General features: G+C 51.5%; 8 protein-coding genes across 8 annotated transcripts; 6 read left to right on the forward strand and 2 right to left on the reverse strand.

Annotated features, from left to right (window-relative positions):
* The first annotated feature begins 1,922 nt into the window (after window positions 1–1,922).
* Window positions 1,923–3,634, forward strand: BDZ83DRAFT_626150 (TTL domain-containing protein). Its single transcript, XM_060508544.1, has one exon. The coding sequence runs from the start codon at window positions 2,146–2,148 to the stop codon at window positions 3,583–3,585; it is 1,440 nt and encodes a 479-aa protein (XP_060363576.1). The 5' UTR covers window positions 1,923–2,145; the 3' UTR covers window positions 3,586–3,634.
* A 767-nt stretch (window positions 3,635–4,401) lies between these two features.
* Window positions 4,402–4,841, forward strand: BDZ83DRAFT_731873 (uncharacterized protein; the record flags this gene model as incomplete). Its single annotated transcript, XM_060512881.1, has 3 exons — window positions 4,402–4,640; window positions 4,694–4,739; window positions 4,800–4,841. 3 exons carry the CDS (start codon window positions 4,402–4,404, stop codon window positions 4,839–4,841), a joined length of 327 nt encoding a protein of 108 aa, XP_060363577.1.
* Window positions 4,842–5,568: 727 nt separating this feature from the next.
* Window positions 5,569–8,045, forward strand: BDZ83DRAFT_626152 (HAUS augmin-like complex subunit 6 N-terminus-domain-containing protein). Its single transcript, XM_060508545.1, has 2 exons — window positions 5,569–6,003; window positions 6,057–8,045. Exons 1-2 carry the CDS (start codon window positions 5,713–5,715, stop codon window positions 7,992–7,994), a joined length of 2,229 nt encoding a protein of 742 aa, XP_060363578.1. The 5' UTR covers window positions 5,569–5,712; the 3' UTR covers window positions 7,995–8,045.
* Window positions 8,046–8,924, reverse strand: BDZ83DRAFT_626153 (uncharacterized protein). Its single transcript, XM_060508546.1, has 2 exons — window positions 8,853–8,924; window positions 8,046–8,798 (listed from the first exon to the last, which is right to left on the reverse strand). Coding segments are annotated over exons 1-2 (639 nt in total). The 5' UTR covers window positions 8,855–8,924; the 3' UTR covers window positions 8,046–8,161.
* A 182-nt stretch (window positions 8,925–9,106) lies between these two features.
* Window positions 9,107–11,958, forward strand: BDZ83DRAFT_626156 (uncharacterized protein). The gene is made up of 3 exons (XM_060508547.1): window positions 9,107–9,433; window positions 9,490–9,573; window positions 9,625–11,958. Exons 1-3 carry the CDS (start codon window positions 9,412–9,414, stop codon window positions 11,748–11,750), a joined length of 2,232 nt encoding a protein of 743 aa, XP_060363580.1. The 5' UTR covers window positions 9,107–9,411; the 3' UTR covers window positions 11,751–11,958.
* A 182-nt stretch (window positions 11,959–12,140) lies between these two features.
* BDZ83DRAFT_720648 (UDP-galactose transporter) lies at window positions 12,141–13,163 on the reverse strand (the record flags this gene model as incomplete). The annotated part of the gene is made up of 2 exons (XM_060512291.1): window positions 12,141–12,260; window positions 12,321–13,163. The coding sequence occupies 2 exons, from the start codon at window positions 13,161–13,163 to the stop codon at window positions 12,141–12,143; spliced, it is 963 nt and encodes a 320-aa protein (XP_060363581.1).
* Window positions 13,164–13,387: 224 nt separating this feature from the next.
* Window positions 13,388–13,789, forward strand: BDZ83DRAFT_626170 (uncharacterized protein; the record flags this gene model as incomplete). The annotated part of the gene is made up of 1 exon (XM_060508548.1): window positions 13,388–13,789. A coding segment is annotated over exon 1 (260 nt), but the record flags the coding sequence as incomplete, so codon positions are not given.
* Window positions 13,790–14,421: 632 nt separating this feature from the next.
* Window positions 14,422–15,560, forward strand: BDZ83DRAFT_753475 (glucose N-acetyltransferase; the record flags this gene model as incomplete). The annotated part of the gene is made up of 2 exons (XM_060514352.1): window positions 14,422–14,667; window positions 14,742–15,560. The coding sequence occupies 2 exons, from the start codon at window positions 14,422–14,424 to the stop codon at window positions 15,558–15,560; spliced, it is 1,065 nt and encodes a 354-aa protein (XP_060363583.1).
* Window positions 15,561–15,659: the final 99 nt, after the last annotated feature.

The raw sequence follows: 15,659 nt of genomic DNA on the forward strand, positions 1-15,659 counted from the left end.
GAATACTGGCTGTCAGTGCGATTGTCTAATGTATAGTACCGTCGCCTCGGATACCTTGCAACCCTCTCAATCACGACGCCTTCATCCCACCATCCCTTCTCCATGGTGGCAGTCTTCGGAGGTGTCGGTCACGTTCTCGACACTAGTTGGTTCTTCCTTTACAACTTCTAGGCGAACGGACACAAACTTTGAAAATCAAATTGGTGAAACGAACCCCGATAGTTTCAACCTACCCCGCCTGCGGAGGAGCGTATACAAATCCCCAGGCGGTTCTCCGGTTTCAACTTTCATCCCGTTCAACTACGGGACGACTGTCCACTGGACTGGAATACCGAAACCGGACCGGCTGAAGGAGCCGAGGGCGCATTGCGCCCGTTGCCAAGGCGGCCGCTGTAGCGCTAAATCTGATTTCATGAGAGTCTGGTCTGGTGAGGAAGGGCATGGTACTTCATCTGTAAAATGCCGGTATGTAAGGTGCAGGTATGAGAGGTGGCCGTTCAAGGCAGAATTTACATTGCTGTTAGACTCGAGTCGATTGTAAATCTCTCCAAAAATCTGCTCCATTGCCGTTGATCGGTTCCTGTGACAATATCGGTTTTTGAGACCAGTGGTGTTGGGCAATTATAGGCCGGTGTTGTTTTCCATCTCTAGTTCTCGCACGGAATCTCACGAACCCTCGCCAATACCCTCGACCGCGTGCTGACCAGCTTTCTCGGTGCATCAGTGGTGTGCCAAGCGGCGCAGCTCGGAGCTGTCCATTTTCTACCGTCCTAGCTTGGCAGGCAATCAGGTGGTAAACTAAATATTGCAGCAAACTTCCAACCAACTTTTCGTTGAGTCCGCTGATAGGCTAGACTCATTTTGTATGTAGACATCGAATCAAATGGCCATAAAAATGAGAGATACCTTAATACATCATACTTATAAGGTGATTGGCAGCACACGTTTGGTCCTGTGCTCAAACCTCCGCTGAATGCTCAGAATCGATGTTACCTTAAAAGCCGCATAATATTGCCATTGTCTTCTTTCTAGATGTAGTTACGACTGTAGTCAGCTTTTGTCTAGCTCCTGTTCGGGGCCAAGTAGCCAAGGTCGCTACTCTTTGGGGGGAGCTTTCAGCATCGAAGGCATGTGTGGAATTCTCGGCAAACATCTTTAGACTCGACCCTCAATATCATACAGGGCTCAAGGTATCATATCTAGGGACTAGTAAGATGCTGATGACCACGGACTCTTTGCACTTGATCTGAAATACTGGCAGACTTCTTTGGTATCCATGTGATGTCAGTGGATTTGAAGATGAAACATGTGCCTAATGATCCTTGGCATTCGAATTGAGGTGCCTTTCCACGCAGTGTTATTTCTGGACGAACTTGAAGTCACCGCAACTTTCAAATGCATGTTGATGAATATCAACAAGGATTTAGCATGCTGTCATGAGTTGCGAAACAAAATGACATCGCGTGCTCGTATGGCCTCTCACGACTTGGTTCTCCAGACCCTAGTTTCTCTTAATAACGAGACAGCGGATTGTGCGTTGTGCATTACCAACTCCATAAAAATCCATTTCAAGACCGAGCTAATCATCTGTGTTCATTGGAAGAAACCGAGTAGGATTACGTTTCTTCCGAGTGACGTTGAATTAGATGCTGTTTGTGTGACTACACTCATGGGCGGGGGGGGGGCGCAAGGATGAAAGTGTGCAACTCGACTGAAGTCATCGAGCTGGATCAAAAATGTGCTGATTCTATTTGGAGTGAGCTCGGCTTGGATTACGTTTATAAAACCGGTTATGTCTAATGGAAATCGCGAGAGTAGAGGTTAGGTAATGGAAATCCATGTTCTCTCTTGGCATGCCTCTTGGCCACTCCAACTTGATGAACAATGCTACGATTCTCCAGATGATTCAATAGTGAGAGAAATCTAAACTCCTGTGGAACCACGACTTGTTGAATTTAAAAGGTTCTATATATCACACAAAAGATTCCGAGTTTCCTCGTGACGTCTAACTCCATCACAGGCCTGCGGCCACGATATAACCGTCTGTCCCCGATCAAACGACATCTGAGATAAAAACATAACCTTGAGAAGAGATTCGCGCCTCTCATAAAAGGTTACTGCTACTCGCCTCCAGGTTCAAGCAGAATGTACGCGTACGTTCAACCAGCCAGTCCTTGGCTCTCGGAACACATCAAGTCCTACATCCGGAAGCACGCGCCGGAAACCAAGTTCATCGACGACTTCGATCATTTCCCGACAGACGCCAAGACAGTTTTTCAATTTTGTGATGGTTGGGCCTTGAATCGGAACTTTGCAGCCTTGAACTCAGCGACCACGGGCCTGATCAACACCTACCCGAACAGCGACGCTTTGGCTCGGAAAGACTATCTTGCCAGGGTTGTGGAGTTGTGGACGGCCAAGAGACCAGAAAGCATCCTCAAGAAACATGTGCCCGCTACAGTCCGTCTATCTTTAGACTATGCCGAGTATGTCGAAGAGTCTTTGACTGCTGCTGACGACCTTTCGCTCCTGTATTCACTCGAGGCAAATGAGAGCAAGCCCCCAACTGAACGCGACTGGTGGATTATGAAGCCGGCGTTGGTCGACTGTGGTGCTGGCATCAGACTGTTCAGCACAGTAGACGAGCTTGCCAATCATCTAGAGCTTGCAGAGTACGAGGTCGAGGAAGAGGACGAGAGCATCCTGGTATACAAGAGTCAACAACCTATCCCAGATACGACCCCATATTCAGAAAAGGGCGACACGGACTTCTCGCCAACACTATCCACCCCTGGTCTAGACTCTCTTGATGTGCTAGTTACCGCCACAGGCGCCTTGTCGCTAAAGCCCATTTTGGAAGCGATCCAAAGAAGTCCAAAGCCCCAGTACCTTTTCAAGGAAGGCGGTCGTATTCCGTCAGCCCAGATGCGCGAGTTTGTCGCTCAGCAATATGTTGTCTCTATTCCGCCGATGGAGAAAAGGAAGTGGCACGCCCGAGCCTACGTTCTCTCTGTAGGCCGTCTCAAAGTCTATGTCTTCAAGGAAATGCTTGCACTTCTTGCTGGAGAAGATTACGAACCGCCTTGGTTGTACCCGAGCCTCAAATCCTCTCTTACAAACACGGCCCTTCAAGACGAAGATGTTTTTGTCAATAGAGATTCAATGAGAGACCTTTGGGATGCTCCAGATGATTTGCTGCCTGGGGACTGGAAGGCGCACGTTTTCGAGCAGGTCTGCGCCGTTTCCGCGGAGCTGTTCCAAGCCGCTGCACACACAATGGCGGACAAGTTCACGACAGTGGACAAATGCTTCGAACTGTTCGCAGTGGACTTTCTCATAGACTCAAGCGGAACCGCGTGGCTGCTTGAAGTCAATGAAACCCCAGCATTCTACAATGTTGAAATTGCAGGACCTTTGGCACTGCGCTTGATGGAGTCTGTGATCTGTGTGACAATGGAACATATGGGTATGGCTCAGCCTGAAGGTTACAACCACACTTCTGCGAAAGAGGGGCTGATTCAAGTATTGGACGAGACTGAGAAGCTTGCCAAAAGCAATATCACGGAGATTCTGCCCGAAAGCTGATTACAAGTCGATTAATTAGAAGAACAGATGCAAAATTCCAAAACCTATACTGAAATTATTTTAAGTCTCGTTGGTTCTGAATCGTTCATTATCGCTTCCGTTGAGCGGGCTATTCAACCTAGACAATGGGAATTGATCCTGGGAAAGTTAGCCATTTCTGATGCTCGCATTGAATCAGCTTCGTCGATAAGGGTAACTGGGACTAGTCGTAAGGCCGCGCTCATATGGAAAAATATTCCAGAAGAAATGTACAGCGTTGGGTTTCCCGCCCTTCATATGGCACCCCATGCTTAGTATGATGACGAGCATTCCACTTTACGAAACTCAAGTCGTGATCCGAAACGGGAGACTCAAATTTCAAGTGCTAGGCGATTGGTTTGAAGAGGCCTGCTACGCATCAAGATGACTTCTTTCGGTCTCTATCATGAGTCCCTTAGTGTCAGAAGGAGGTTCCATAGTATAAGGATGGTCTTAAGATGCGCTTGGAATGGACCTGTCTCGAGATTGTGGCAGGAGTCAAGTTCACCCCGATGTGCTAGGAGCCGCCTGTCAAGTTTGAGACAACCGCGAAACCGTCCTGTCATCCCATTTGTGACAACACATGAGCTTCGCGCCCCGGTTCACGGAATTCATATAAAGACTTCAGGTAGAACAGGAAAGTGAATGTCAATCTTCTGAAATCAGTATTTCATTCCCAATCTTTTAGACTTCGCTCAAGATCAATCAATTAATCTTCCGGCTGGTCCGATCTTTCCCCCTACACTGCAACCCTTAAATCTTCCATTTTATTTCAATTCCACTGAAAGAATTCGAATCATGAAGCTCTCCTCTATCTCAGTCACTCTGGTCGCCATTTTCGGCCTTGCTGCGGCCTCGCCTCAGCGTGGCGGTAGCCGACAGCAGCAAGCCGCGGATCGAAAGGCTCTTCAAGATCTCGCCGGGACAGACGTTGACCCTAATCTTGAGAACGGCACTAGGCTTCTGTCAAATGGACAAGGCCAATGCGTTGCAGTCTCTGGGAAAGCGGTCTGTTCTGATGCATCAGGGGCCACATTGTGAGTTGATCAAAGACGCGTTAATTTCTGTCGCTGTGGATACTGACATCTAGGGTAGTAGTCGTAATTGATACGTTTTTGCGTACGAGTTGGAAGAAAGTAGAGTAGAAAGATGTCGTTTTTAGAAATCTACTTGGCCTCCTTCACGATTTTGTATAGACCATTGTGCTACCAGCCTCAGCCATTGTCGAAGCTGATTAGCTGAAGTGGCTGAACATGCCCCTTGGCTCTGCCTCTACCATCATTCCCACTCGAGATCAGATAATTCGGCTGTCTGGATGATGCAGAAAATAAACTACATAGTGTCAAATCCGAGAAGCCATTTCCACTGCTTGATATAACTCTATCGCAGCCGAAGTCTACTAGTAAGATTGAGAACTAGGCGTAGAGACGGGAGTAGAAAAGCCATGCACTCGATGGAGAAACCACGTTGAGTGCAACATCGATAAGCTACGTAGATTTGGTTTTGGCCGGCTACCCGTTGGTATTGAGTCTAAACTCTAGCAATATTCGGAGAAAAAGCAGCGACGCCATGTTGTCCGCACAGACACCCGTGCTCTAGTTGATGATCAACCAACGGGAGGGACCTGGTTGTCTTTGATTAGTCTCGATGAGTCTGATACTACTCGGGAATATTTGCAAAGTCCAGTTCCCGAGAGCCTGAAGTAGGTGTTGCCAAAAGAACCAAAGAGATAGTCCGCTCGCATTGGAGCTTAGACAATTTACACCGAGCATAAGTTGATGTAAGGCAAGCTGAGGTGGACCAAGGTGAGGATAGGTGAGGATAGGTGAGGTTAGGCGGAGCCTTGACGTGCCACTGACAGCGCAGGCAGTTAACCGCTAACCGAGATTCTGGGGACCCCTGGCGCGCTAAGCGTTGCTGGGCTGATCCCTCCACCGCCGTTTCCTCCCCACCATCAACACAACAAATGCGCTGCCTGCATTTGGAACTAATTCAATGCGATACGCGCCTGCGTAGACAACATCCCCCCTATACCCCATCCGAAGGGAGACGCACGACAAGAGTCAACTTTGATTCTTCGAGACTATTTCATGAAAGCAAAATGTCGTCATGGCGACTCTGCCAGCCAATTCTCTGCTTGCACGGTCACGCCAACCGCGACCGGGCCCGTCGACCAAGACCCTCAGCGCACCCCTCAACGCCTCGATATCTCCGAGTATCGCGCCCACCACCAATGCCTCCCTCTTTTTGACAAACCTTCGCTTGTTGGACTTTCCCTCGTTCTCAGATTGGCCAGACTTCGATGCGCAGACTTTCTCTGTGCAGAAAAAGCGCATTCACTGCGTCGAATGGACTCTCTACCAGCTCTTTGTGCTCTGGGACCCGGAAGAGGCGCGGAATGTATGTGCAAATAGCGTATGTCCTGAACTCTGCTAATCTTTGGTGATTTGCAGAAGCTTCAACCTTTCTTTCCGCCCCGAGACCATGTTCAATCCATGAACCTACGCGCTGCCCTCCTGCGAAGCCTCGACCAGGCCAAGAAGAATGGAGTCCTCGGACGAGACGCCGTGGTTCGCAAGACCATGCTGGACGAATGCAAAGGGGAGAGATTGGAAGAAGTTCTTGCCGTCTTCTCGTCCGCCGTTTTGAAAAAGATGGTGGCCGAAGTGGCAGAAGCCGAGCACGAGTATCCAGCTATCGCCCAGCAAGTTGCGTTGGAAAATCGGGGGTACAGTGCTGAACGGACGGAGCTTGTGACTCTTGCGCTTGCTCACAGAGCCTCCATCACCAATGCTATGCGGAAGAAAAATGAGGCCAGGAAACGATATCGCGACCTTGCTGAGGTGTTGAGCCAGAAAGAGAAAGGCATTGCACGGAGGAAGGAGGAGATCAAATCCGCTCGGGAATTAACAAGCGCTCGAAACCTGCCAGACAATCTCAGATCGGACACATGGAGGACGCTGCGAACGAACTGGGCTGGGAATGAGAAATGGATGGAGACTCTTCTCTATGGTGACTCCAACGCCCGGAAGGATGGTCTCTTGTCGGCCCCCTTTGACAGAGTCTGGCGGCGCTTGGAGTCTGGCCGACTTACCGAATTGGAGACGCACGACACAGGGCTTTTGGAGCAATTGGACGACCGTGTCAGGACGCAGAGGGAGAGACTTGCGAGATGGCAGGAATTCCGAGCCGACATGTTCGGCGAACGACGCAAAGCCAGTACGTCTAAGACGTCACAGCCAACGAGAACAAAACGTGGCATCGACCTCGAATTCGACTCACATGAGAGCTTGCATCTGGGAAGGACAAGCCCGAAAAGGCAGCTTGCAAAGAAGAGCACTTCGTTGACAAGGAAGTACTCCAATCTTTTGGATGACTGTCTGGCGGAATTGGCTGAAGTAGGCTCTTTGCCTGTGGTTAAGCTCACCGAGACGTTGGGCCCACGGACTCGCCACCACGAGAAGCCAGATGGGATTCTGGCTACGAGGGAAAGCCTCGGAGACGAGACCATCTCAGAACTCAGCGAATTAGAGGACGATCTGCATGGAACAAATAATTTGCCCCGGCGTCCGTCGCTGCAGGAACCCCATCTCAGACGGCTCGAACGTCCCGCCATCAATATTTCTTCCCGGACCAGCAGTTCTGACCTGCCAGCCCCGTTGCCTAGCCCATTGCTACTACCGCCAGAGTCGCCGGATGAACTGGCTATACCTCCGCCGACCCCCCCTTTACCGGACGAAGACGACATTACGGAGACAGTCCCCAACCGCATTGCAACTCCGCCCCTGGGAGAAGAAGGGGAGGCGGAGGTTCCCTTTGGAAGGGAAGAGAGCTCACCCGAGCCGCCTAAATCACCAACACAAGAGCTGGCAGACCAGATCTTGAAGGACATGGACGTTACATCCCCCTCGCCTGTCAAGCGCTCCAAACCACGTCATACCTTGTCCCTCTCAGAGCGGACGCGGTTGTCGATGGCTCGATCCTCGCGTAGCGTCAAATACGACCCAGACGACGAGGAAGATGACACACTGACCCTGAGACCATCCTTCGCCAGTGCTAATCGCCGGACTGGGGAAGTTACGATTCGCGTGACTGATGAGGGCGACCTGGTGGCTCGCACACGCAAGAGTATGGTTAGGTTTGAGGCCGCCCACCAAAAAGCACAACTGGACAGACAAAAATCGCTGAAGAAGTCACGACCTCGAGCCCGAACCGAGAGCCAGATCCCCGTCGTTGAGGAGGAGACGATGGGGCTGGACCCTGATGCATCGATACTTGCTGAGGAGCTGATGGCCGTTGAAGACATGGAGGCTGTATTCCGTAGCCGCCCGAGGATCAAGACGAGCCCGGCCCCGTCACCGTCCAGGAAACCACTTGAGAAATCTCTGTAGACACCTATACACTCTGAGCTCTCGAAATGCAGCGTTCAAGCCGCTAATTATACCTTAAGTAACGCATTGGGACAACCAAATCTTTGTGATTTCTACATATTGTACATCTTGTAGACACCATGTGCTACATCTTCCCCAGGGATATTGTCACATGCTAGTGGTCGCTCCTACCAGCCTTGATTCTTGAGCTCCATAACTCTCGCCACTGTTGCCTTGAACCCTTCCTTGAAACGAGCCCTCCATCTCTCGCTCTTTTGTCTCTTGCGCTTCTTTCCCGGGCGCTCATGGAACTTCTGTAATTGGAATTGTCTCTTGATCTTGTTCTTCCTGCAGTTGAAGTCGAGAAGCTTCAGAGCCTTGGCCAGGTCCGTCTTGCTGGTAAGGTGCACGGTTCGACCAGTCTGTGGACGTGTGCGCAGGTCGGGCTCTTGCTTGCTTGTGGGGTAGTGCTTCTTGAGGAATTCATCCGATTCCATAGCGATGATTTTGGAAATATCAAAGGTGTCAGAAGTGGCGTCATATGCGTAGGGGCTATCGGACTTCTCCTGAGAAGGGGCAGCCGCGTCGGCGGCGGGCGGCGGAGGCGGCGGTTGGGCGTAGTTCGTCGGGGATGGCTTAGAGAACAGGCCTTCAATGTTTGATCGTGAACCGGAGCGAGGGGGGGCGGAAAGGATTGACGAGGTCGCAAAGGCACGCGGGTGAGTCCATAATGGCTGTCGGAACGCTTGTGATGCATGCAGAGAGGGATTGCGGATGGTGCAGGTGGTGAGCAGTCTCTTGCTCAGCAACCCGATTTCCGACGCCCTAGAAGACTTTGGTTAGTCGAGATATCACAGTAGTACGAGGAGAGGTACTCACATTGCGATTGAGTGACGCCGAGGCCAGGAGAGCACAATGCAAAGGGAATCAATTTGGCGCAGCTTTGGCGATTGACCTTACAATATTTCCTTCCAAAGCCCGGACCTCACGAGTCGCGAATTCAATCGCTTGGAAGCTTGTTCGGTGAAGGGTATCTCCGAGATGCCGGGGGTCCACTATGGTAATCGACCAATCAAAGAGCTGTCGCGTTACAAGGCCAATTCGCGTTGGCCTCGTGCCGAATTTTGGAGAGAACTGGATCAGGCCCAGAGAGACTTGACTAAAGAGACAGACCAAGAGCTTCAGCGTTCGACTTTGGAGCTCTGCGTCCCACCTCCCGCTACGCTCTCCGCCTGCCTCCGTCTCCCACGCAGTCTCTGTCGCCCCTTCCCTTCCTTCGATCTGCATAGCGACCGCTGAACGGGAGCATCATCGACAATCTGTTTATCACAAGCAGCATTTCATCTCCGCGACCCGAGGCAGTCTCGCCAGTTACAGAATCGTTGATCAAAGATCCCACATCTGCCCTTTAATCAACAACCCCGCAGATTTTCTCACCATGTCCTACAATCCTTATGGAGGTGCGTCAATCTTCGAACCCCAAAGCGATCTTTTTCTCACTCATCTCCTGCAGCAGGAAACCCGTATGGGCCGCCTCCGACTTATGGTGGCTTCCCGGGGTCCAATGGCGCCCCAGGCATGGCTCCTCCACCTGGTCTAGGTTCGGAATACAATGCTTTGATACCAAGCTGCTCTGCTAACCCGTCTTCAGGCCCTCCGCCAGGCATGTCTTCCGCTCCGGGAATGGCACCACCTCCTGGTGTCCAGCAGTCCAACAATGCCCAAGCTAACCGACAAAGCGGCCTGCCGCCTAACTTCCAAGCTCCCGCGAACCTCCCAAATATCAACTTCAGCGCACCCGTCATTCGTCTTGGTACCATAGGTGGCAAGGCAGGCGGTCCCGATGTCGGCAGAAAAGACAGCAATACTCCGAGCGGCGGACGACAAGGATTGGGTATGGACCGCGGGTACGATCAGTCTCGCGCTGCCGCACGCGAGCACATGCAGTCCCTGGTCCCGCCGACCAACGAGGAGAAGTTGAGAACATTATTCATCCATAAGATTCCTGAAGGCGTTAGAGGCGATGAAGGCATCGAATCCATCCTCAATTCTGTGGGAAAACTTCGAAGATGGGACGTCGCTACTTCGGTGCTTTCTGACGGCAAAGGAGCGAAGTTTGGCTTCGCGCAGTACGAGGATGCCGATTCTTTTGCAACCGCTTGCGATCTGCTCCAAGACATCGAGGTCCCCCTGAAGCGACAAACCCCATCCGAAAGTGTACCATCGGAAGGCGACTCTTTCGACGGAGTAGAAATGGTCAAGCTTCAAGTCACCATTGACCCGAACTCTCTCAAGTACATCGAATCTTACAAGGAAGGCAGAGGTGATGATAGTGGTGCCGAATTCCGGACAAAGTCCGCCAAGGATACTTTGAAGCAGGTCATCCGAGACCTCGTGTATCTCAAATCCGCAAGTACAGCCGACGGCGAAGGCGATGTGTCAATGGGCAACTCCGGAGAGAACGTCGAGGTTGTCAATATCCCTCTGGCTCAAGATGATGAGCTTGCAGATATCCCTGCAGAGATGAGAGAAGTTGTCGCCGCAGAGATCGCAGCATTCAGAGAACGCAGCAACAAGCGAGATCTGGAGCGTCTCAAACGCGAGGAAGAGATGGAGGAGATGGAACGGAACCGCAATGGACCCTCACGGTCATCACGGCTGGATTCTCCGCCGCCTTCCAACTCCAACAATATTCCTGTTGGACCTCGTGGGATGCACAACGCGCCCTCGGGCCCCAGAGGACAGAACGGCTCCCGCACGACATCCTTCGTGAACGGGGGTATTTCGAACGCCGAATTGTCTATTAATCGCGAAGACGAAGATACGGAGGCCGACGACGAGGAGATCTACCAGCGGGAGCTCTCGAAGCAAAAGTCAGAGGAAGAAAAGATGTATCTTGAGGCGGAGCGGAAATGGGTGAACAGAGAACGCTCCCGTGCTGCAGCTTTGGAGAGAGAAAAGGACCGTGAATTGCAGGATGAAGAGACGCTGGAGAGACGTGTACAAGAGCAGCTTGAACGGGAAAAGGCCTGGGATGACGAAAGAGAAGCGTCCAGAAAGAACCACTTGTACTACCGCGACCATGCGGGCTGGGTCAAGAAGCGACAAATCGAACGAACCGACGAACAAACCAGGGACGAGGCAGATCGGAGGGCTGAAGAGGACGAGCGCCGGAGAGAGGCTGCAGACATGGAGAGGGCGCGCGGTATGGCCGACTCCTTCCTTGACCAACAAGCTCATGAGATGGAGCAGCGACAACAAGCAGCTGCGTCCGCACCAGCACCCTTCAAGTTATCGCTGGGTGCTGCGGCTCAGCGCGCACAAGCCCAACGCGTGGCTCCCCAACGACGGACTGTTGCTGAGGTGGAGGGTCTTCTTGACGATGAGGAACAAGACAGCACAACGAGAAGACAACTTATTCCCATCCAGTTCGAGCCTACGACTGCGGCGGATAAGATGACTGAGGAGGAGATTAGCAAAGCCGTTCGTGCTCTTGCCCAGGAAATCCCGTCGGAGAAAGACGGCCTTTGGAATTGGACTGTGCAGTGGGACTTCTTGGACGATGCCATCATCCGCGACAAGCTTCGTCCATTTGTCGAGAAGAAAATTGTCGAGTATTTAGGCGTACAAGAGGAGATGCTTGTGGAGGTCGTGGAGGAGCATCTTCGGAAGCACGGGAAGCCTTCAGAGCTGGTGGAAGAGCTTGCAGCGGTACGTACACCATATCTCTCCCTTCTCTATGTAGGGTCGCTAACACTTAACGCAGGCATTGGATGACGAGGCAGAGGATATGGTCAAAAAGTTATGGCGCATGGTCATCTTCTTCACGGAGAGTGAGAAGCGTGGATATCCAGCATAGTCTAGGCAGCTCCTATTGTATTATATCGACATTACGGCGGCAGCACCATTGGCTGCGCTCTTCGAGGTGGGCGGAAGAATCATCTCAGCGAATTGCTGCTCCTTGGCCACAAGTGCGGAAAGAAAAGTGAGCGAGGCCGTAAAGGCAACTACTCCCCCGAGTTCACGGACATCAGGGAACTCACTCTATTTACTAGAATCTCCGAAGTGGTGAAACCCTCCATGGTCTCTAATCCAGAACCTCTGCGTTGTCGAGTGAGATGATGAGGAAGAGAAGCCGTAGGCCATGAATGTACGTGTCATTCGTCATTAAACTATTGATCCTTCCTTAGATCTCTCGTCACTGTCTACTCTGGAATCAACAGGCATATCCGTCTTCCAGAGGGACCCGAAAACACCTCCTAGAACCATTGCGATACCAGAGTACAACTACAAGCCAGTCAGTTCAAGGGTTCGAGAATACAGGTCGAGGACTCTTGGTGTCCTTACCTCAAAGCTCAATGCGTGAGGCGACGAGAATAGGGGAATCGTCGAGGCTAACAGGAAACCCAAACTCTGGGCATAATTCTTGGCAATGGTGCTCGATACACGGACCGCCCAGGAGACGAGAAACCCTCCCATGGCTTGCAACAGAACGAAATCCCAGACCAGCGTCGTGTAACCACGGAAGAAACCTTTTGTGCTAAAGTCTGACTGCCACAAGAAGCCGCAGATTGCACATAAACAGCCATATGCCGCCAGCTGAGCGTTGCGAACCATGAAGTTACGTTCTGAGGACTTCAGGACAGCTTCCATGTAGACACCAGCGAAAGCGCTACAGCAACCAGCTACTAGCATGGCGACAATTCCGAAGGCCCTATCTTTGCCTGCGCCACCGCTGTTGTCATCGCTCAATGACGACGGTAGAGAACCGACCTGTACCATGACTATTCCCGCTGCCATGATGATAAGGCACATCCATTGATGAGAATGCAGAGTCTGTTTTAGAAGGGCTTTGCTGAAGATAGGTGTCAGGATGAGCTTGACCTGCGATAGCATCAGGTACGGCAGGATACTGAGATGGTAAGCTCCAAAACTCTGACTGGTGGCCGAGAGCGTGTACAGGAAAGCCGGTATGGCAGCGTTGTCATGGCCGCTCCGCACGTAATCTAAAAACCCGGAAGTAATTGCCGAGCGGTCTTCAGTGTTGTTGTAAGCCCAGGCAGAACCGCCAAGGGAGATGAGCAACTTCAAAGCCTCGGAGAGGATGACAGCACTGAGAGGCTCATACCGAGCGGAATTGTCCTGCGGGCGGCTCTGCACCTTGTGCTGCAACTGATTATTGAACCCCATCGGTCAGATTCTGGTTATCCAAGATCGAACTACAAGCTAGGCGGAGTAAAAGGCTGTCGACTCACCAATATACTGGCCGCATTTTGACAGACGAGCTTCAAATTTTCTGTCAGATTTTGTCCTCGCCGACAGGCTATGGAAACTTACCATGGCAAGAATGATGCCAGCCGTGATTCGAGCGTATCGGCGACGCGCAAAGTTGCTTGGCGCCATAATACCCTCTCTTTTTTTTTTCTTTTTCTTTTTTTTTTTTTTTTTTTTCGAAAACTCATTGGTTATGTACGTTTTCCATCATGATTGTGGTCATTATGCTATTCTTCGTTTGGATACCGGCGGCATTTTTCTTACCGCGTTCACTGCGACGGAATCACTATCCGAAAGTTGCGGTAGCTCAGGGACATAGCGGGGGCCGACCCTTTCGTGTTGTTGACTCGTTGATCAGTGATTCATATCGACTCACTCTCCACTTCATAAGTTTAAGCCAGGGGGACCCATCCCACGCCAAAATGGCGATAGTCAAGCCACCCAAGAAAGGCAATTGGCAGTCGGGTAACATTTGGTACCGGGGAGCCGGGACTGACGTTGACGATCGATACAAGACTTTTAATGGATTCAACATCAACCCAATCACGCCCTTAGCATTGAGAAAGCTACATTATTGTTCAAATGATACGTTTCTTCCGAACCACAATGGCCCAAAACACTGGCAGTGACCGTCCTGACGCCTCGGCCTCGGCTCCGGGCACTCCGCATCAACGTTAGATTTGCGCTAGCAGGCATCCTTGTCCCGCCCCAAGAACCCCCAAGAGACTAAGACTGTCATTGATCCCTAAATAGGTGCGCGTCCCACCCGTCTGACAGTTAGGCCTTTGGATACGAGGTCTTTTGCGCCAGGAAGCCCTGCCTCAACCATAGCTCTTTACGGTGAGGATTCGCTTTTCCAAAGTCAGCGGGAAATAGTTCCTCATGCTGCTAGCCTCCTTTTGTGAAGAGGAGGGGCATTGCAGCCCGCGCCAGACTCAAATAAGGAGGGCGGCATCCTGGACCATGGAACGGTTCCTTCGGCTCAGGTTAAGGTTTTCGTAACTTCCCCCTGATTCAACGAGTCTTTCTTTGTACACATCGTCTCTGCACATAGGATTCTTCATGGACGTAGACAAACGGTAGCCGCAACCCTACCTGCGTCTCAATCCTTTCGTGGTGTCAGGTCACCTCAGTGGGCCGTCAACTCAACCCGTCTTATTTCTCGTTATCGATCATGTTTATATCAACCAAACGCGCCGTTGCGCTGACTTGCGGAATCTTCGTCTTCGTTCTTTTGACGGGCTACCAGTCGATAAAGTACAACTTCATACCAAACCCTCTACAAAATGTCCTGAAGAACGGCACATTTGATAGACCAGGCTCGCTCGCAGAGCTGAAGCCGTTCTGGACTACCGAGCAGCTAGAACCTCGATTTGCATATGTTCAGTACGCGACGGACATCAACTACCTGTGTAATGCAGTATGTCTACCCTACGGCTTTCTGGGAGGCAGCGTGGTACACGGGAGAACCTCTACTAACGCGCAGACGATTAGGTGATCAACTTCAATCGCTTGCACCGCTTCGGCGCAAAGCATAACCAAGTCCTGATCTTCCCCAAAGCTTGGGTGGAAGGGGATTCGAAGGAGGCCAAGGCTATTAGGAACATTCAAAAGGCTCTACCGGACCTCGTCATGCGGCCATTTGGTCTACTTACCACACACAAAGGAGAGGCAACATGGTCCAAGAGCCTGACCAAGTTCCATGCCTTCGATCTTACAGATTACACACGAGTGTTGGCCTTCGATTCCGACTCCCAGATCTTGAACAACATGGATCACTATTTCCTGGCACCGATGGCAGCCGTCGCCGTCCCTCGCGCGTACTGGCTGAACGAGAAGGACACGCCCGTGGTCAAACAAGTCCTCGGCTCCCATGTCATGCTTATCGAGCCTAATAAGTCGCGGTACGACAAGATTGTGCGCGAGGCGCTCAAGTCCGGGGATTTTGACATGGAGGTCATGAACCACATGTTCAAGGACTCGGCCATGATCCTCCCGCATCGTCGACTTGCACTTTTGACAGGCGAATTCCGGGCCAAGGAGCATCAGAAATACCTTGCGCCCGACGATGACGAGGAATGGAACGCCATGGCCGAGGTATCAAGAGCCTATCTGGTTCACTTCAGCGATTGGCCGTTGCCGAAGCCGTGGCTCTCGCGTTCGGATGCGCAATGGAAAGCTGCCTTGCCGGACTGCCCCGACGACGAAGAAGACAAGCCTGATCGACCCCGGTGCGCCGATCGAGTTATGTGGGAAGGATTTTATGAAGATTACGAAAGCGACAAGAAGAGATACTGCAAATCTTGGTTATGATCGCGGCACACAGACCAGTACAGAGTATCATAATCCAGAAACTTGCGTGTCAACCCAGGAGGAAGCGGACCACAGCGTCTCCGATGCCGGTACGCCAAG

The sequence above is a fragment of the Colletotrichum acutatum genome, assembly GCF_030867785.1.
Source record: "Colletotrichum acutatum strain CBS 112980 chromosome Unknown BDZ83scaffold_64, whole genome shotgun sequence".
In the NCBI taxonomy this organism is placed as follows: domain Eukaryota; kingdom Fungi; phylum Ascomycota; class Sordariomycetes; order Glomerellales; family Glomerellaceae; genus Colletotrichum; species Colletotrichum acutatum.